A 20,763-nucleotide genomic window follows, 5' to 3' on the forward strand; every position below is an offset into this window, starting at 1 on the left:
CAAAAGCTTATAAGTTTGATTAGGTTCCATTTGTTTACTTTTGCTTTTACTTCTTTTGCCTTGGGAGACTGACCTAAGAAAACATTGCTGCGATTTATGTCAGAGAACGTTTCACCTGTGTTCTCTTTTAGGAGTTTTATGGTGTCTTGTATTTAAGGCTTTAAGCCATTTTTAGTATATTTTTGTGTACCTTCTTAACCATTTTAAAGTGTACAGTTCAGTGGTATTAAATACATTCACACAGTTGTGCAACCATCACCACCATCCATCCCCACAACCTTTCATCTTGTAAAACTAAAAGTATTCTTTTTTTTGGCTGCATTGGATCTTTGTTGCTGCGCGTGGGCTTTCTCTAGTTGTGGAGAGTGGGGGCTACTCTTTGTTGCGGCATGCGGGCTTCTCATTGCAGTGGCTTCGCTTGTTGTGGAGCACGGGCTCTAGGCACGTGGGCTTCAGTAGTTGCAGCATATGGGCCCTAGACTGCAGGGGCTTCAGCAGTTGTGGTGTATGGGCTCAGTAGTTGTGGCTTGCGGGCTCTAGAGCGCAGGCTCAGTAGTTGTGGCGCATGGGCTTAGTTGCTCTGTGGCATGTGGGATCTTCCCGGGCCAGGGATCCAACCTGTGTCCCCTGCACTGGTAGGCAGATTCTTAACCACTGCACCACAAGGGAAGTCCCGAAACTATTCTTATTAAATAATAACTTCCCTTCTATCATTTTCTCAGCCCCTGGCAACCACCATTACACTTTGTGCTTTTATGATTTTGACTACTCAAAGTACCTCATATACATGGAATCATACAGTATTTATCTTTTTTAACTGGCTTATTTCACTTATATTGTCTTCATTGTTCACCCATGTTGCAGCATATTGCAAAATTTCCTTCATTTTTAAGGCTGAGTAATATTCCATTGTATGGAGAGACATAGTTTGCTTATCCATTCATGGACACTTTGATTGCTTCCACATTTTAGTTATTGTGAATAATGCTGCTATGAACAAGGGTGTACAAATATTTTCAAGACCTTGTTTTCAGTTCTTTGGAGTATATATCCAGAAGTGGAATTGATGGATCATATGGTAATTCTATTTTTAATTTTTTTAGAACCTCTATACTCTTTTCCACAATGGCTATACTATTTTATATTCCCAGCAATAGTGCACAAAGGTTCCAGTTTTTCCACATCCTAACCAACACTTGTTATTTTCTATTTTTTTTTATTGTAGCTGTTGGGTATGAGGTAGTATCTCATTATAGTTTTCATTTATATTTCCCTAATGATTAGTAATGTTGAACTTTTTTTTTTTTTTTTTTTTTCCGGTATGCGGGCCTCTTACTGTTGTGGCCTCTCCCGCTGCGGAGCACAGGCTCCGGACGCGCAGGCTCAGCAGCCATGGCTCATGGGCCCAGCCGCTCCGTGGCATGTGGGATCTTCCCGGACCGGGGCACGAACCCGTGTCCCCTGCATCGGCAGGCGGACTCTCAACTACTGCGCCACCAGGGAAGCCCTGTTGAACATTTTTTCATGTGCTCATTGGCCATCTGTGTATCTTCTTTGGAGAAATGTCTATTCAAGTCCTTTACCCAATCTTGAACCGGGTTGGTTTTCTGTTGTTGTTATTGTTGAGTTTTAGAAGTTCTCCCTATATATTCTGGATATTAATCCTTTATCAGATATAAGGTTTGCAAATATTTTCCTCTCATTCTGTGGGTTGCCTTTTTGCACTGTGGATAGTGTCTGTGGTTGAAAAACATAAGTTTAAAATTTTCATGAAGTCCAGTTTCTCTACTTTTTCTTTTGTTACCCGTCCCTTTGGTGTCACATCCTAGGGCATTAACCATTTTTGCATCTAACTTTGCCACTTATTCCAGTCTTCTTTTTCCCACTGCTTGTACATGCTAGTTCTTATATCCTTATTATTATATATTTTTTCTGGCTGCATTGGGTCTTCGTTGCTGCACATGGGCTTTCTCTACTTGCGGCAAGCGGGGGCTACTCTTTGCTGCGGTGAGTGGGCTACTCATTGCAGTGGCTTCTCTTGTTGTGGAGCACAGGCTCTAGGCATGCAGGCTCAGTAGTTGCGGTATGAGGGCCCTAGAGCGCACGGGCTTCAGTAGTTGCAGTGTGTGGGTTCAGTAGTTGTGGCACACGGGCTTAGTTGCTCCGTGGCATGTGGCATCTTCCCGGATCAGGGGTTGAACCCATGTCCCCTGCATTGGCAGGTGGATTCTTAACCACTGCGCCACTAGGGAAGTCCCTTATATCCTTTTTTGAATGAGGATATGAATCCTTTTTTGTCATCCTACTGGTACCCTCATTAATGAGTTAATAGGTATTTGACACATGTTCAAAAAAGGATAATATTAGTTACCTTTTTCTATGTTTAAAAAAGGATCCCCAAAGTAAGTGACTTAATAAAAATCATTAATTATCTCTCAGTGTTTCTACAAGTCAGAAATTTGGAAGTGCCTTGGTTGGATGCTTTTGCCTGGGGTCCCTCATGAGGTGGTAGTCAGATGTCAGCTGGGACTGCAGTCATCTGAAGGCTTGAATGGGGCTGGAGAAGCTACTTCCAAAGTGGCTCCCTCACATGCTGTCTAGCAAGTTGGTGCTCACTGTTGCTCAGTGAGGATGTGTGACATGAGAGGAGCCCCGAGGGTCACCCACAAGAGGCTGAGAAGGAGCAGCCAGACCAGCAGGACTAAACCAAGAGGATGAGGTGGCATCAAGGCCAAGGGAGAGAGATTTACAGAGAAGGGCAAGCAACAGTGTCAAATGCTGCTGAGAAGTCAGACAACATACAGAGGAGCATCTACTGGATTTGGCAACAAAGAAGGAGGCTAGTTTTGAGATAGTGGTGGAACTGGAATCCAGGTTACAGGCTCTTTGGAAGGTCTGTCAGAGTTGAGATTGAATCCCAGAAATGTAAGGCTAGGGAGGCTACTAGTTAGAAGAACCACAGACAAGGCTTAATATCGTGACTGAGACACTTCAGAGCACATTTTGAAAGACAACCCCAGGGACGCCCCATTTTTTTTCTTTACAAAAACTCTGCTCCCTTCCCCACGCTGACCTCTACCTGGACATAGTGGGGCTGATTCTGAGCTTTGTCAGTCATGGGTTAGATAAGAAAACCACTGCTCCAGGAGCTTGGCTTATGCATCTTTGCACCCCTCAAAGCAACCAGCAGTTTCTTTTTTTTTTTTTTTTTGCGGTATGCGGGCCTCTCACTGTTGTGGCCTCTCCCGTTGCGGAGCACAGGCTCCAGACGCGCAGGCTCAGCGGCCATGGCTCACGGGCCCAGCCGCTCCGCGGCATGTGGGATCTTCCTGGACTGGGGCACGAACCCGCGTCCCCTGCATCGGCAGGCAGATTCTCAACCACTGCGCCACCAGGGAAGCCCCACCAGCAGTTTCTTTAAAATATTTGAACAAAAGATCTTTTCTTTGGTTTTGCACAAGTCATCACATCCTCAGGAGAATTCTATTGCCATCTTCTCAGACAGCCCAGAACCTCCTGCCTATTTCCTCTGTTATTCATTCTAACTGCTTAAAAGCCTTGGTCAGGAAAGGCCTGGTGACTCCTGTTCCTGTCTCCATTAACTCTCTGGGCCCATGTAAGCTTGTGTATGGGAAGGGCCAGCTGGTGTCCTACCCTAAAGGATCACTCTAACCCTAGAAAAAGCAAACCGGGAGAAACCTCACCCTCCAGTCACGTCAGCACAGGGCAGTTAGTTCATCCCGTCTCCTCTGCGGGCAAGTTCTTAGCGACAACCAGCTGGGTTATGTCCAAGGGTCTCAGTGTAGGCTGAGGCCAACTTGGTTTTAACCAAAGGACTCACTAAGCTAGTGCTTCTCAAACTCTAATATGCATGAGAACTACCCAGGGATCTTGTAAAAAGCAGAATCCGAGTTAGGAGTTGGGGCCTGAGATTCTGCATTTCTAGCCAAAGCGCTCAGGTGGTGCTGGTGCTGCTCGTCCTCAGACCACACTTAATTAAATCCGCGAGGCTCTGGGCAGTGTCGCCTACATTCAGGAACCACCAGAGGATCCCAGGGGGTCACAGAAACAAATTCAGATGTCCCAGGATCCAAACGTTTCCAAGAACCCTGGTTTTCCTTTTATTTTGATCCTGTATTTTCTTTTTCAGCCTCAAGCAGCTTTAGAAACAAACAAACAGGCGGACAAAGCTCCTTCAGTCCTGACGTGGAGGAGAGAAACAGCTTGTCCCCTCTCGTTGAGGAGACAAGCTGGAAGGACTCATTCCAGCCATGAGCTTGTCCCATGAGGCCAAAGAGAGAACAAGTCAGGGCTGGACCGTGGGTTCACCGAGGGTCTCGGGAAGTTACCGCGAGGCCTCGTGCAGGGCCTCCTCCAGGACCTTCTCTTGTCGCCTCCCAGGCTCGGGGAAAACCACCCTGCTGGACGCCATGTCCGGGAGGCTGCGGCGCACGGGGACCCTGCTCGGGGACGTGTTCCTGAACGGCCGGGCGCTGCGCAGGGAGCAGTTCCAGGACTGCTTCTCCTACGTCCTGCAGGTGCGCGCGTCCCCGGCCCCTGCCCGGCTGCCCGCTGGCCCCGCAGCCAGTGGGGGGCTGCTGACACATCCCTCTCCTGCAGAGCGACACTCTGCTGAGCAGCCTCACGGTCCGCGAGACGCTGTGCTACACGGCGCTGCTGGCCATCCGCGGCGGCTCCCAGGGCTTCTTCCAGAAGAAGGTGGGTACCGCCCCGGGGCCACCCGAGGGGTCACCCCGCTGTGGTTTTGCACCCCGTCGTCCCTCCGCTTGCCCCTTCCTTCCCTTCGCTCTTCACCTTTAAGAGTCTGGGGCTGCGCTGGCAGCCGCTAGTCACAGGTGGCTTTGGGGCACTTGAGACTGACTAGACCTACTTGAGATGTGCTGTGAGTGTAAAATACACACCAGATTTCAGGAACTTAGTCTGGAACCACAGAATGTGAAATATCTCATTAACAATTTTTAAGATATTGATTATTGGTCAAAATGGAAATATTTTGGTTGTATTGGGTTAAAGAAATTATACCACTAAAATTCATTTCATCTCTTTCTTTCCACTCTAAAACGTGGCCACTAAAATATTTAAATTCTGAATGTGGCTTGTGTGATATTTCTGTTGGGTGGCACTGTCCTGAGAGCTCTGTGTTTGAACAGTTATGGCTATTTTCCTCACTGTGCGTTGCCCTGCAGCCCTGTTGCGTTTTTTCTCAACTTTCTTTGAGGTGTCTTGAATGTGCCTCATCCAAACTGGATTCAGTTGGTGAAGGAGGAACTATTGAATTGTCAACTCTAAGTTCCAATCTGTTTCTTTAAGTGGACCTGATTTGGAAGAGGCTGCAAGTTAAACTCACAGGGACCTTACCTAGAAACATTGCCTCGTTTCTGTCTGGGCTGGAAACATAAAACCAAGGACAGGTCAACGTGCCACCTGCAAAGCAGGCACAGTTCTCTGGGAAACTGGCTCTCAGAGGTGCCAGAGATCACTGGTGACATCTGCCTCAGAGGCTTCAGCACTCTGAGGCCTCAGTGAAGGTTCCTCCTGGGCACACAAATTACATCTGCACTTTAGGCTCCAAAGCTAGCCTTTCTTTAATGCCATTGAGCCTCCAAGGGAATCCTCCGTCTCGGCTGAAGTGGCAGTAGGTTACTCCGTTTTTATCAGGCACCTCTGAGCCTGTCACCAGGGAGTTACTCCTCTTGTCCCTGGTGCTGGACTCTCAGACAGGGCTTGGCCAGTGCAGCTAGGTCTGAACTGTGTCCAGAGTACCAACAGGCTTGTTTGTTGTCATGCCAAGTCAGGAAAGGGCATTCTTCTGTTTCAGAGTCCTGGATGTGTTGGAGCATAGCTTTCACTCCAGAGGAACCTTCAAGCAAGACCCACAGAGTGAGGACTAGCCCTGTTCCTACCTGGAGGTTACCTTAGAGTGCTCAGAAGGCATTGCGAGGTTCTTGCTATTCTACCAGCTTATTCTCTGGGCTCTCACATGTGGCTGGCATCCATCAGGCCTTGTTCACGCACATCTCATTTCATTCTGGCGTCAGCTCTATGAAAGAGGCGTTATCTCCAACTTTCAGATCAAGAAACGGCCCCCCAAGGATATTAAGATCCAACACCTCGGACTGGCAGAGCTGGAACATGGACCCAGGTCCTCTGGCTCCATCATGCCTCCCTGGGCCTCACTGTGGTCTGAGAAGACAGAGGTCGGGATTTGGCCCACGGGGAGGCACAGGCATGTTCACATGACTTAGCTGCCCTGACAGTGAGTGACAGGTGAACCCCTATGTAGGCTTCCTGTCTGCCTGCTTTAGTATTTTTGTGTCTAAAATGGGTAGGAGAAGATCTCATTGGTATTTGAGTTGGAGAAATGAAGTCATAAGCAGATTCTTTTGAGATAGTGATCCATTTACATCACATACCCCAGGGAGAGAATCTGAGAAAGCCACTGAAACTTTTCCCCTGAAAATGCACATATTTGCCTAAATATTCAGAAAATTCAAGGTACCTGAAGTTGGTTGATGGCAAATTTGCCCCCTGTGAATGGTCCCTCTCCCTGGCACTGGCAGCCCCTAAGTGTCCTGCAAAGTTTCCTATCATAAAGTTCTCCCTGCTTGAGAGTACCTTCTGAGCAAATCCAGTCCACAGGCTGCAAAACCCTGACAAAGTAGTTCAGGGAGAAGGAAGCGCCTGTGATAACAGAGCAGAGAGAGCAGCAGCCCTGCCTTGGTCCTCTGCGAGCCTGAACGTAACGCCATGACTGATGTCGCAGGCTTTGTCCGCCCTTGTGCTTCTTGGACCACTTGAGAACCCACACAGTTTACTCTCAGTCCCAGCTCTGCCACTTGCTAATGGTGTGACCTTGGGCAATCTATGAACCTGTCTGAGGATCTGTTTTCTTTTCTATAATAGATAGAGTAATAATGCATCTGTCCTGGAGCTGATGTGAGGAATGAATCAGTTTACGTGAAATCACATAGCATGGAGAGGATTGACGGTCCCAGTGGTCCCTTCCAAGACTCTGTGAATTCTCTTCCCAGCAGTGCTTGCAAAACACGGGAGAGGCTTCTAGCCAGAGACATCTGAAACAGATGAAGTAAATGTCTCCCCTGTCCATTGCTTCTGAGCCAGGAGGGGCAAGCTTTACTCCTTTCTTGCTGTTGCAGAGCACATGAAAGGGACACTCAGGAATCTATCCTGGCTGGTGAACACATAAACCTTGCCACGTCAAGTGAAGCTCAATTCCAGAATCCTTCCACTCTGATGGCAAGGAGAGACAATCATACTGGTTTACTTATGCATTTCTAACCTCCTCCTTATTCCTTTGTATCTATTTCAGATGTATCCCTTTCTTTTGGTCAAAGCTTCATCTATTGATCCCACTTCCTGTCTCCTCTGGAACTTTGTTCCGTAAATCATCCCCTCCTTTACTCCAATTTAGTTTGCTGTTGTTGTTATTTTTTAATAGGGTATTTTTTAAAAATTATTTATTTATTTGTTTTTGGCTGCATTGGGTCTTCGTTGCTGCACGTGGGCTTTCTCTAGTTGTGGCAAGCAGGGACTACTCATTGTGGTGGCTTCTCTTGTGGAGCACGGGCTCTAGGCACACGGGCTTCAGTAGTTGTGGCTCGCGGGCTCTAGAGCACAGGCTCAGCAGTTGTAGCACACAGGCTTAGGTGCTCCGCGGCATGTGGGATCTTCCCAGACCAGGGCTCGAACCCGTGTCCCCTGCATTGGCAGGCGGATTCTTAACCACTGCACCACCAGGGAAGTCCTCTTTTTTTCATTATAAAAGAAGCACAATCTCATTAGAGATGTATGGGAACAAAACTCATTACCATATATGTAAGTATTCCCAGTCTCTTTCTCTCTGTTTTCCCCAGGGCCTAATGCAGATAGGGGTACTCAGTCAGGGGAGGACCATAAATAGAGATTTTTGAAAGGGCCTCTGGTGAGGAGATAAACTAAGGAAGGAAAGAGGGAGAGGGAGGGAAAAGGCCAACCTTCTTGATTAGAGAGTCAGTAAAGAATTTTTTTTTTTTTAGTGATGATTGTTTTGGGGAGTTGAGTAGTAAACAGAGGATTTCAGGGAGCTGCAGGGTATAAGATAAGCAGAGTGAGGAGAATTAGGGGAAAGGATATTTTTTAAAGTGTGGCTGGGGCTTCCCTGGTGGCGCAGTGGTTGAGAGTCCGCCTGCTGATGCAGGCGACACGGGTTCGTGCCCCGGTCCGGGAGGATCCCATGTGCCGCGGAGCGGCTGGGCCCGTGAGCCATGGCCGCTGAGCCTGCGCGTCCGGAGCCTGTGCTCCGCAACGGGAGAGGCCACAACAGTGAGAGGCCCGCGTACCGCCAAAAAAAAAAGTGTGGCTGTAAGTTATAAACTGGGTTCCTTTTAACGTCCTTAAAGAGATTCCAATAAAGATTGGCTTTATTTTTAATTACTTTTGATAGCTGGATTATATTTGATGCAAAACCACAGTAAGATTGGGCCACATGGGACTCCAGGACTTATTTGGGTTACATAGGGGAAGCCAGGTTTAGTTCAAACCAAATTGATTTTTTTTTCCATGTAAAACATTTATTATAATAAAGTTTCAAAAACCAAAGTCTGAAAAAATAAGCTATATTGTAACTATGCCTTGGGGGGGGGGTTCTCTATGGGCTGGACTGACTGTAGCATCTGAAAACAGGGATCCAACAAAGTCTGCATTGTTTCCTGCTGACTTTCCCTGAAGCAAGTTGAAACAGTTTTTTGTTGCTGTAAGGACTTCTGAAAAAAAATTCATGTCAATATTATTTATTTTAATCTGATACATATATTGTGATTTAAACCAAATTGGATTCTCTTGTAATAGGCATGCTTTCCCTAGGATGTGGTGAGTCTGGAAGTGGCCCAAGCACTCAAGGGAAGTGTGTTGCCTTTCCCCTGCCATCCTCAGCCCATGAACTGGGACACAGCCCAGCAGTGACCAGCCTTCCTGGACATTGTGTCTCTTACAGGTGGAGGCAGTCATGGCAGAGCTGAGTCTGAGCCACGTGGCAGATCGACTGATTGGCAACTACAACTTTGGGGGAATTTCCCATGGTGAGAGGCGCCGGGTCTCCATCGCAGCCCAGCTCCTCCAGGATCCCAGTAAGTGGGACCCAGAACTGCTACTGGCTGCTGCCTGGCATCTTCCATGTGTCTGCAGATATTTTCAGCCCTTTCTTCACAGTCTCCATTTGGAAAGGGGTTGGTTGGTTGGGAACTGAAGTCACTGAGGTTTCTCAAACTGGGGACCCGGTTTCTTTGGAAATCTAAGTAGTTCGTGATGCGATTCCATCATCCAAGTACAAAAGAGCTGTTGGACTTGGAAGCACTGCGTTTGTGTTAATGTTCAGTTAGGGTCTTCCATGAATGCCCTGTCCCTGCTTCTTACTAGAGCAGCACCACCGTGTCTACTCTGGAAAGCCAGTGAGTTTTGCTGTGACGAGAAGTATTTATGAAACGGCAGGAATTAAAACAGGACTTCAAGTGATACATGAGAAAGTACATATATTGGAAGGAGGGGCTATCAAGATGGTGTAGCCAGTCACCTGCCTCTCCTGCCTGGCTTCATTCTCCCCACTCTCTGGGGAAACCTTGCCACTTACATACACTTGGAAGAGGACATGATACATTTGGATACTTTCTTCACATTGGGGTAGACAAGACTGCCTGCTCTTCAGAACAAATAAGAGGGCTGTTCTTAAGAGCCCCTGTACTTTTTGGGTAGAAATAAGCTACAGTTAAACCCTCTAAAGAATCCAAATGCCTGTCCCATCTCGGACTTTGTTTCACAGGTCAGAGTTTTCTGCAGTGCAAAGACGCAGTTGGTGTTGGAAAGTGCTAGACATGAAGTGAGATTATGTCTTTTTAAAAAATGTATTCAAGTATAGTTGATTTACAGTGTTGTGTTAATTTCTGCTGTACAGCAAAGTGATTCAGTTACACACACACACACACACACACACACACACACACACACACACACACACACATATATATACATTGTTTTTCATATTCTTTTCCATTATGGTTTATCACAGGATACTGAATATAGTTCCCTGTGCTCTACAGTAGGACCTTGTTGTTTATCCATCCGATGTATAATAGTTTGCATTTGCTAACCCCAAATTCCCGATCCACCCTCCCCTACTCCCCCTCCCCCTTGACAACCACGAGTCTGTTCTCTGTGTCTGTGAGTTTGTTTCGTAGATAAGTTCATTTGTGTCATATTTTAGATTCCACATATAAGTGATATCATATTTGTCTTTCTCTGTTGGACTTCTCTTACTATGATAATCTCTAGGTCTATCCATGTTGTGAGATTTTGCCTTTTTAACCAGCCTCCTCTCAGCCTTTTAGAAACACCTGGGTGCCAGCCTGCCAGCGCTTGTTCCCTGTTAGGGTCCCCTGGATGGAGCCCATACAGTCTATAGTGCCACATGAGAGGCCTGATGTGGTTGCTGCCTTGTCCCTTCAAGGATTAAGGCTGGGATGTGCTCTGGAGCTGGGAGTTGGGCCCTTCCAGGTCAGGTGTCTTCTCCTGGGCTCAGGCTAAAGTACTGCTCACTGCACACTGTTTGGATGGGATAAGACAGCTCAATAAGGAACTGTTCAAATTTCTGAGGCTAGAGCACAGAGCCCAGGCTCGGCAGTGACTCAGATGTCTGATCTTTGCCGCAGAGGTCATGCTTTTTGATGAGCCAACCACAGGCCTGGACTGCATGACTGCAAATCAGATCGTCGTCCTCATAGCAGAGCTGGCTCGCAGGGACCGCATCGTGATCCTCACCATCCACCAGCCCCGCTCCGAGCTCTTCCAGGTGAGGGGGATATCTGTTGTTCCAGCTCAACTCATCCAGGGTGGGTATATGTGTGCCAGGCTGGGGATCTCGGAGTAGAGATTAGTACTTAAACCAGAGCAATCCTGATGGGAAGGGCCAAGGATGGAAACTCAGTTCTTTTAGCACCTATCATGTACCAAATACCTTCTATACACTAGCTCTTTTAATCCGCACAACAACCCTATGAGGTGTGTACCAGTATTTTCACTTTACAGAGGGGAAGAGTGAGACTTAGAAATGATCCAAAATTGAGCCAATATCACAGTTAATAAAAAGCTGGAATTGGCATTCATATTCCAGTTGGCTTTCAAGTCTGTGTTTTTCCACTAAATCATATAGATTTCCTTCCCAAAAATCTCACCTTAATCTCCTAGGATCCTTTTAGGGAGCTATTATTTGCCTTTTATAGATGAGGACCTGAGATTTAAAAAAATTTTTTCTGTCCAAGGTCACTCATTCCGGGGCACGGTGGGGGCTCAAACCTAGGTCCTCTGACCAGTTCCATGAGCTGTCCTCTATCCTAGACATGATGCTGGGTGCAGGCTGGGAGGCAGCAGGACCCACAGTGGCAACCCAGGCTGGAAGGAAGAGGGATGCCTTTTGAGTGGTTCCGATGGCCGCAGTAAGAGTACTGATGTATGGCTGAGACAGTCGAAGGACTGACTACTTGAGACTTATTTTCCATAAGGATGTGGTGACCTGATGACACACTAACACTGTCTGTCGTTCAATCAGCTCTTTGATAAAATTGCCATTCTGAGCTGCGGAGAGCTGGTTTTCTGCGGGACACCGGTGGAAATGCTTGATTTCTTCAGTGGCTGCAGTTACCCTTGTCCCGAACATTCAAACCCTTTTGATTTTTATGGTAAGTTTTTCGTTCACAGTCCCCATCATATATGTTTTTTAAACTTTATCATCTCAGATTTCTGCCTAGATGACACCAGCACAAGTGGGTTTTATTTCTCCTTTTGTTTTGGTGTTTTTACTCTTCAAAAATTTAATTTGGCTGAGCCAATTAACTTGCCATAGATGACCTATCAGAATGAGGTGGGGGATCTCTTTTTTTTTTAAACATTTTACCACTACTCTTCACTTTAAAAATATATATATTTATTTTATTTATTTATTTTTGGCTGTGTTGGGTCTTAGTTGCTGTGCGTGGGCTTTCCCTAGTTGCGGTGAGCAGGGGCTACTCTTGGTTGTGGTGCTTGGGCTTCTCGTTGCGGTGGCTTCTCTTGTTGTGGAGCACGGGTTCTAGGCACATGGGCTTCAGTAGTTGTGGCACGTGGGCTCAGTAGTTGTGGTGCACGGGCTTAGTTACTCTGTGGCATGTGGGATCTTCCTGGACTAGGCCTTGAACCCTTGTCCCCTGCACTGGCAGGTGGATTCATAACCACTGCGCCACCAGGAAAGTCCCGGGGATCTCTCTTGAAATGGTGCAGTTCTACTTTGTCAGAGAAAAATTAGCTGAACTTCTGAATTCTCCCAGACAGGCCTATCAGGATCCTCATGGCCCTGCTGTGGTAGCTTTAAAATATTCTGATTTTATAGGTGGGCATTGACAACAGGTATTATTTTGGTGAGATGAGGTATTATGGTTAGCACTCCTAAATCAATGATGGAATATATATTATTAGTCACTGTGTATATATGTGCATTTAAAAACACATGGGTCATTTTTTTGTGGGAAAAAAATTTCAGTGGACCTGACATCAGTGGATACCCAAAACAAAGAACGGGAAATAGAAACCTACAAGAGAGTCCAGATGATTGAATCTGCCTACAAAGAATCAGCAATGTATCGCAAAACCTTGGAGGATATTGAGAGAACAAAACACCTGAAAACATTACCAGTGATTCCTTTCAAAACCAAAGATTCTCCTGGAGCCCTTTCTAAACTGTGTGTTCTCTTGAGGTAAGAGCCTCACCCCATTTTAGATAGGTAGACATCCACCCATAAAAGAAAAGCAATTAAAACGGGGTTGTTTGGTTTTCAGGAGAGTGACGAGAAACTTAATGAGAAATAAGCTGGCGGTGACTATGCGTCTCACTCAGAATCTGATCATGGGTTTGTTCATCGTTTTCTTCCTTCTACGGGTCCAGAACGACGTGCTAAAGGGTGCCATCCAGGACCGTGTGGGTCTCCTGTACCAGTTTGTGGGTGCCATCCCGTACACAGGCATGCTTAACGCTGTGAACTTGTGTGAGTGCCCTGCCCAGGAGGTGGGCCCCCGGGGCCGGGGGAGCTTCTCTCTCCCTGAATATCTCCTTTCTCCAGCCGACACCTTGCAAGGCTCCACCATTATAGGGGTATTTCTCTGAGCTCAACCTGGCGCCCTCCAGGTTCTCTCTCTGGGACAAGGTAACTCATGAATTAGTAACACCTTAGTGGGAATTAGCTCACCAAGTGGATCTCCCTGAGGGTCTCTGAGGATCCAGGGAAGCATGAAGTCATGAGGAGATGATGCAGCAGAGTTTGGGCAGGGTTTTTAGAAGATCAGCCCTGGTATCTTCTCTTATCCATTAGGAGGCACAACCCATGGGGGCCCGGATGCCTGGCCAACTTTGCACTGTTAACGTTCTTTTTGGAGCCTATTTTAGGACAGCCAACACCTGGTTTTCAAACTCAATGGGAGTCCAGAAGCAATACCTAGTTGCCTGATGTTCTGTGCCAACACCCTGCATGAGAAGAGGACAGAGTGCCTCCCGTCACTCATTTGTGTCCCTTTTGCATGTGTGTTCTTGAATCGGTGACACCCCTCCCCCCCACTTTAGAGAGACAGAAATAAATTGTGACAGCTTTTGTAATCCTATTGTAATTCAGGTAGAGGGTGGATTTCTGGGGTGGGGGTATTTATAGTTCTATGGATGTCAGGTTCCTTTTCTCCATGACTAGGGGGCCCCAGCTGGTCCTCACCATCCAGTGCTGATAGATCTCAAGTTCAGCCCGGGCTAGCACCCCACCTCCTCCAGCTGTGTGGTGACCGGCTGTCCTGCATCCTGCCTCCCATGCCCAGTTCCTGTGTTGCGAGCCGTCAGCGATCAGGAGAGCGAGGATGGCCTGTACCGGAAGTGGCAGATGCTGCTAGCCTATGTGCTGCACGTGCTCCCCTTCAGTGTCATTGCCACCATGATATTCTGCAGCGTGTGCTACTGGTAAGGAAGAGGGTGTCCAGAGCCCTTCAGTTTTCCTGGGCCCTGCTTCCCAGATGGTGGGGTCCCAGATGGCCAGTGGGACCTGTGGAGGGAGAGCCCCAGGGTAAACAGCTCTCTGCTCTGGAGGGTCTGTCTTTGCCCACCAATGTCCAGTACAGTGTCCTGTCCTTCAGGACAAAGAGAGGAACCCCACTGTGGGCCACACGGGACCTGAGAGCAGACCAGCAAGACTACACGCACCAGGGAATAGCCTGTCCCACATTCACTGCGGGGCTTGGCCTGGGGGGAGGGCTCTGGAGTAGCTGGGACCATGTGCAGAGGCAGCGAGGCTGTCCAGCCAGCTCAGCGTGGCTCCCAGGCTGCTGTGAGCTGGAGCAGTAACGCTGCCTGAGGTTTCATTTGACCGACCTGGGGCATCGCAGTTGGGCTGGTGTGATGGGGGTGGAGGAATCAAGAGTGACTATGGAAGAGGGCTTTGGAGAACCATGAAGCACCCCTGATGCTGGGTTTTGATTGATGGTTTGTAGACAGTGCTTTTTATTTCATAGAACTTTTTACAGATGCAAATCTGAAAATGTGTAGAGTTATTTGTTGATGTATCTTCCCTAATCCCTCTGGCTCTCCCTTAAGAAAAGATGGGGGGAATCATCCGGCATTCTGTGATTCCAGTAGTGAAAGGTGCCCAGCTTGTCGCTCCAAGAGAGGACTTCAGGCGGTTCTGGAGACACTGTCTTCAGGCCACTGGATTCATGTGCAGGTGCTCCTACCCATAACCAGTATAAAGACCCATGATATGTGATGTGAATAATTATTATGAATCAAGTGAAATACAAGTAGAAGATAAGTGAGGGCCTGGTTAGTTTGAGCTCCAAGATGAAGAGTTAGAAGGTCTTATTGTGCAGACTCTTAGACGTCGGTGTCACCCTGGGGAGTGACAGAGGCAAAGCTGCTTGCTCTGGTTAGCAAGAGGGCGGACTCTCGCAACCAAGGGCGGTGGCAGGGACCACATGGCCCTCCTTGCTGGCCCTGATGAAGCCTCCTTATCCTCTGACACTCAGGAACATGCTGAATCTCTGATCTGTGATGTAAACCACAGGCCCGTCTAGTTTAGGCTAAATGATCCAGGAGCAGATTTTTAAAAACTGACCATTTTTGAGTAAGCCAAGGTTGGCTGGAAATTGAGAACCTTGTTAATTTAGAACCTTGCTCCTCAATGTGGCCCACGAAGTGTTACCTTGGGGCTTTGTTTAACCTGCAAAATCTCATGCCCAGCCCTGCTGAATTGGATTCCACATTTTACATGATCCCCCAGGTGATTTATATGCACTTTAAAATTAGCAAAGCACTGATTTTGAAGACCATATAATATTTGTAAAACTGCCCATGAGAAAGAGTTCTGTACGATTTGAGAAAACTGGGCAGTTTTAAACTAGGTTCAGTATTGTCATGACTCTTTTTGACAAAAACACAGAATCATTTCTAGTGGCAGCACAGCTGTTAGCAATGTAGCAAATACTTTGATTCAATGATAGAAAAGTTTGTTGAATGCCTACTAGGTGCCAGGCACAGTGCCAGGTGCAGCTGGGGATTTAAAGGGGAGTAAACTGAAGGGGCTGCCCTCAAGCTTGCAATTCTGAACTGAGACGGCCCTGAAAGCCAGAGTGTTTTCTGACCCTTAGCAGCACATCAGACCTGAACTCACTCAGTAGTAAAATCCGATCTGAACCAACATGAGGTTCTTTGTACTTTTCCCACAGCAACACTTCTGTTTGGTAGATATGGTACAGGTGGAGTCCCACACTCCACTGCAGCAAGTATGGTCTACGCAGTGTGAAGTCTTTCCCAAATCTGTAAATTGCCACATTCCAAAACACATTCTGCCCTAAAGTATTTCAGATGATGGATTGTGGACATAAATCTCCAGATGACTTTAATTCAAGAAAGTGTAAGATTAATATTATAAAGAAGCACAAACACTATGCTGAGGAATATAATAACAATAATGGCTGACACATTGAGCACCTGCTTTTATGTCAGGCACTAAAAGTTTTAAATATATCAATTCATGTAATCCTTGCCACCATTCTATACAGGTGGCATTATTAATTATCCTTGTTTGAAGACGAGGAAGCTGAGGCAGCGATGGGGAATGTCTCTTCCCCATCTCACATTCCTTATCACAGTGAATTACAAAGGAGACCAAGGGTCCATTTGGCTGGATGGGGAGAGGGACTCTTGGAGGCTTTATAAAGGAGAACTTGAGAGATGAGCAACATTTGAATAGATGGAAAAGGAGCAAGGGCATTTCAGGGGAAGAAAGAGAAGGAGCACAGGTTCAGAAGCAAAAACACACAAGACCTTTCCAGAGAAAACATTCAGTTGTGCTGTGGGGAAAGGAGGATTGGAAGGAATCATGGAAAATATGACTGACAGCCTTGGAGCCTGGTAGGCGAGGTGCTGAATGCCAGGCTAAGGGGCTGAAGTGGATTAGATACTGGTACATAGTAGAGGATTTTGATACCCAGGGAGTGACCCATCTGTGTTGGACTCCGGGGGGTGAGGCTGGCATCACTTTGGTCTCAGACTGGAGAGTTAGGGCAGAGAGGCTGGACAGCCCAGTGAGGAGCCTTGGTAACAGTCTGGGAAAGGCAGAGGCTCTGGTGAAGAGAGCAGCAGTGGCAACAGAAAGGGGGTTTCACTTTGAGATGCTGGGAAAGTAGAATCGAATGGACTCAGAAATGGAATGGATTTGCTGGGAGGTAAAGAGAGTCATGGATGATGCCTGAGTTTTCAGCCTGGGAGAATGGGAAGGGGACAGCATCCTTATGAAGTTTGTGAGGAAAGAGAATGGATTTGGTTTTGGGGCTTCCCTGGTGGCGCAGTGGTTGGGAATCTGCCTGCCAGTGCAGGGGACGTGGGTTCGTGCCCTGGTCTTGGAAGATCCCACATGCCGTGGAGGGGCTGGGCCCGTGAGCCATGGCCGCTGGGCCTGCGCGTCCGGAGCCTGTGCTCCACAGCGGGAGAGGCCACAACAGTGAGAGGCCCGTGTACCTCAAAAAAGAAAAAAAGTGCTAGGAGAATGGATTTGGTTTTGAATATCTTGCATCTGGGATGCTACAGGACACCCAACTGGAGATGTCAATCTGAGGTCAATCTGAGGCACAATAGGTTGGTGTAGAAAGAAAAGGCAAGAAGAGTGAGAGGAGAGGCCTGGGAATGGATTCTATAGGCGAGAATGTCAGGGAGGAAGTGGTCTGAGGGTGATATCTTAAGAGGCACATTCAGAGGGTGGGAAGAGGGAAGCAATCCGGCGAGAGAGGCAGAGAGGTGGTTAGAGTGGTGGAAAGAGAAGCAGGATCGGGCAGCGTCAGAGAAGGCAAGAGGGGAGGGAGTTTCACGAAGGTGTAGTGAACCCGTTCAGTACTGCAGAGGTTCAAGGAGGTGAGGCATAGGATTAGGAGGTCACTGGTGCTCTTCCAAAAAAGAGGTTCAGTAGAGTGGTGGGGGTGCCAGTCAGGTTTACAAGGGAACAAGGAGTGAGATGGGAGAAGCAGGTGCTGTTTGAGAAGCTTGGTGGTACAGGAGAGGATGAAGAGGGGGCAGTTGCTTAAAAGGTTACCAGACTCAAGGAGTGGTTATTTTACAATACGGTAAGTAAGACCATTAGGGAAAACCATTAGATTGAGAGAAGATGAAACTACAGAAAAATTGGGTAAGTCGCAGATCAAGTTTCCAGATTAGACCAAGGCAGAAATAGGAAAATCAGATTAACATAGTACCAAGGATGCAAGTAGACAGGATAAAGCTTGGCAAAGATGGGGTAAGAGATAGAGACAGGGAGAAAGAGAGGGGATGCAAAGTAGGGAAGATAAAGATAGAAATTCACAAAATGGGAGGTAAATCCATCTGCTGAGCACTGGGGAGAGAGTTTGAAATTCCCTGGGAAGAGGGCGTAGTTTAAAGTAGAAGTTTTTATTAGCCATGATGGGACATGACATTGGAACCCAATAAGCAATGAGGAAGAATTAGGGGTCCAGGAATCAGCTGAGGCAAAGTGGCAGAGTGGATCCAATTAGCACAGCTTAATTGAGAGAGCAAGGTCCCCAGGTGGGGGATTGGTAAGGCAAAGAATAGCAGAAGGGATGAGGATCTGAGGCATTGAGGGCTTTGGGGAAATGGGAGACAGGAGGAGGCCATGATCAGAAAGGGCATTTTCAGAATGTGAAACCTTGGACGTGGAACAGTTTTGAGTAACAAGTAACATTTAAATCCAAGACATAGTGATCAAGATTAGGTGGGTGGAGCCACTGGAATTGATCAGGTTACCTAATTAGGAGGCACTGGTGTTGATGGATTATCAAGGTTAAAAACCTTGAGGATAATGATGATGGACAGGAGTGCAAAACTGACCCTGGTCTAAAAGCTACAAAATCATCAAAGGTGAGAGACTGTCTTAAAAGTCACAGAGGACTGCCTTGAGGCAGAGAATTAATAGTATAAGCCAACTTCCTGATTTGTATAGGAGGAAGGGCAGATGGCCTTGAAGAGTGGTAGGGAGGGCTGAGTGTAAGACATACCAACTCCTCTTACTTACTCTACAAATGGAAGAAAGAGCAGCCATGTCTAAGGGTTGTTGAGGACGTGCTATCACCAGGGAAATGTTATTTGGTGAAAGGAATGTAAGCAGTTAAGGGGCATGGATATAGTGTAGCTTGTTTACAAGAACATGAAGGTCAAATCAGTGGAAGGGGTTGGTAGAATAAAAGACAAGAATGGAATGGAACAGGCCTGGGGAGGGCTAATCCATTGGAGGATGAAAGCAGTGAAGGATTTTCAGCTGGCAGTAACCCCATGTAACAAGGATGAGGTTCAGGGAAGGAGGGGCTGAGAAGCAGGTTGGGTGAGTCCTTAGCATTAGGGTAGTAGGCTAGCTAGGGTGGGAGCAGTGCCAGCCAGGCAGAATGTGGTTGCTTATGGAGAAGCCTGGACAGTTCAGCCCTACTTACTGCAGTTGGTTGTGACCATCCTCTGAGTATTAGTATTTTTCTGTGAGAGCTGAGGGGCTGTAAAAAGGAAAAGGTGGCTCCATTGACTTGGGGCCAACAGAAACAATTTGAGGGACTAAATGGCCTCAAATGTTGGCCCTGTTCCGAAAAGGCCTTTCAAAGGGGAGTTTGGCCTGTCCTGCAGACTCTCCCCACTCACTTAACCACCATGGATTTATCCACAGAAGTCAAGTGTGGAATTTTTCTTAAATGATAACCCTTGGAGAGGAACTAAAGACCTTATGTTTTTCTAGGACTCTGGCCTTATACCCTGAGGCTGCCAGATTTGGATATTTCTCTGCTGCTCTCTTGGCCCCCCACTTAATTGGTGAATTTCTAACTCTTGTGCTACTTGGTGTGGTCCAAAACCCAAATGTGGTCAACAGCATGGTGGCCCTGCTCTGCATTGCTGGGGTGCTTGCAGGCTCTGGATTCCTGAGGTAAGATCTAATAATTCAGATGATTTAGATTGGTATGATTTGATGTTAATGATCACCTCATAATGATTATTATAAGGCATTACAGAGAAGCACTGTATGATACTGTGATACTCTATCACCTTACAGTCCAGAGTATTTATAGTGCTTCCTAGTCAGTATTGCTTAGACTTTGAACTGTTCATTATTTGTTAAATAAAACGTCTTCAGAATGAGAATCAGGAAATGACGATTGAAGCATGTTATCACATGTCATAAGCCATTATAACAAGAGGAGGAAAACCAAGCTGTCCTCCAGAAATACTCACAGCCTATTACAGGCTAAACAGCAGGCATTTAGTTCATTTCTTCCCTGGCACTGTTGAGTTTCTATTCCAGCTCTCAATTCTCAGTTACTTTAAGAAAGTAAGAATAATCAGATAAGAAAAGAGGCTGCAGGATAAAAGACTGCTCAAGGAAGCATCAGGACTAGAAGGACACACACCAAATGTAAACAGTAGTTATCTCTGGGTGATACTTATTTTAATTTTCTTCATATTTTCCTATACTTTGTGAATTTTCTATAATGGACAAGCATTACTTTATAACCAAGAAAAAAATATATGTACACATACATACATATTGTATATTTTATAAAAGCAGGAAGGGCAGAAAATTTTAGAAGGGTGAAAGTGGTTTCAGGTGGGTGATGTGAGTGGGCTCCAGTAAGTAAACTATGGGTCCCTGAGAAAATGTGAAGACAGCTCTGTTTCTTTGACTTAAAAATCAAAGAAAAGAGCCCGGAGACCGTCAAGATAGCAGAGGAGTAAGACGTGGAGATCACCCTCCTCCCCACAAATACATCAGAAATACATCTACATGTGGAACAACTCCTACAGAACACCTACTGAATGCTGGCAGGAGACCTCAGACTTCCCAAAAGGCAAGGAACTCACCACGTACCTGGCCATGTGGCTGACAGGGTCTTGGTGCTCTGGCCAGGTGTCAGGCCTGTGCCTCTGAGGTGGGAGAGCCGAGTTCAGGACATTGGTCCACCAGAGACCTCCTGGCTCCACATAATGTCAAACGGTGAAAGCTCTCCCATAGACCTCCATCTCAACCCTAAGACCCAGCTCCACTCAACGACCAGCAAGCTACAGTGTTGGACACCCTATGCCAAACAACTAGCAAGACAGGAATACAACTCCACCCTTTAGCAGAGAGGCTGCCTAAAATCATAATAATGTCATAGACACCCCAAAAC

General features: G+C 46.8%; 1 protein-coding gene across 1 annotated transcript in view; it reads left to right on the forward strand.

Annotated features, from left to right (window-relative positions):
- The window catches only part of ABCG5 (ATP binding cassette subfamily G member 5), a gene marked incomplete at both ends in the record, with an annotated part of 35,063 nt that overhangs the window by 4,392 nt on the left and 9,908 nt on the right, over window positions 1-20,763 (forward strand). Inside the window, 9 exons of the mRNA XM_079720845.1 lie at window positions 4,402-4,538; window positions 4,621-4,719; window positions 9,014-9,146; window positions 10,722-10,861; window positions 11,618-11,747; window positions 12,584-12,797; window positions 12,880-13,085; window positions 13,900-14,038; window positions 19,338-19,523. Of these exons, the coding sequence (XP_079576971.1) occupies window positions 4,402-4,538; window positions 4,621-4,719; window positions 9,014-9,146; window positions 10,722-10,861; window positions 11,618-11,747; window positions 12,584-12,797; window positions 12,880-13,085; window positions 13,900-14,038; window positions 19,338-19,523 (1,384 nt within the window). The remainder of the gene's footprint in view (window positions 1-4,401; window positions 4,539-4,620; window positions 4,720-9,013; window positions 9,147-10,721; window positions 10,862-11,617; window positions 11,748-12,583; window positions 12,798-12,879; window positions 13,086-13,899; window positions 14,039-19,337; window positions 19,524-20,763) is intronic.

The sequence above is a fragment of the Hyperoodon ampullatus genome (assembly GCF_949752795.1).
Source record: "Hyperoodon ampullatus genome assembly, chromosome: 15".
NCBI classification, from domain to species: Eukaryota; Metazoa; Chordata; class Mammalia; order Artiodactyla; family Ziphiidae; genus Hyperoodon; species Hyperoodon ampullatus.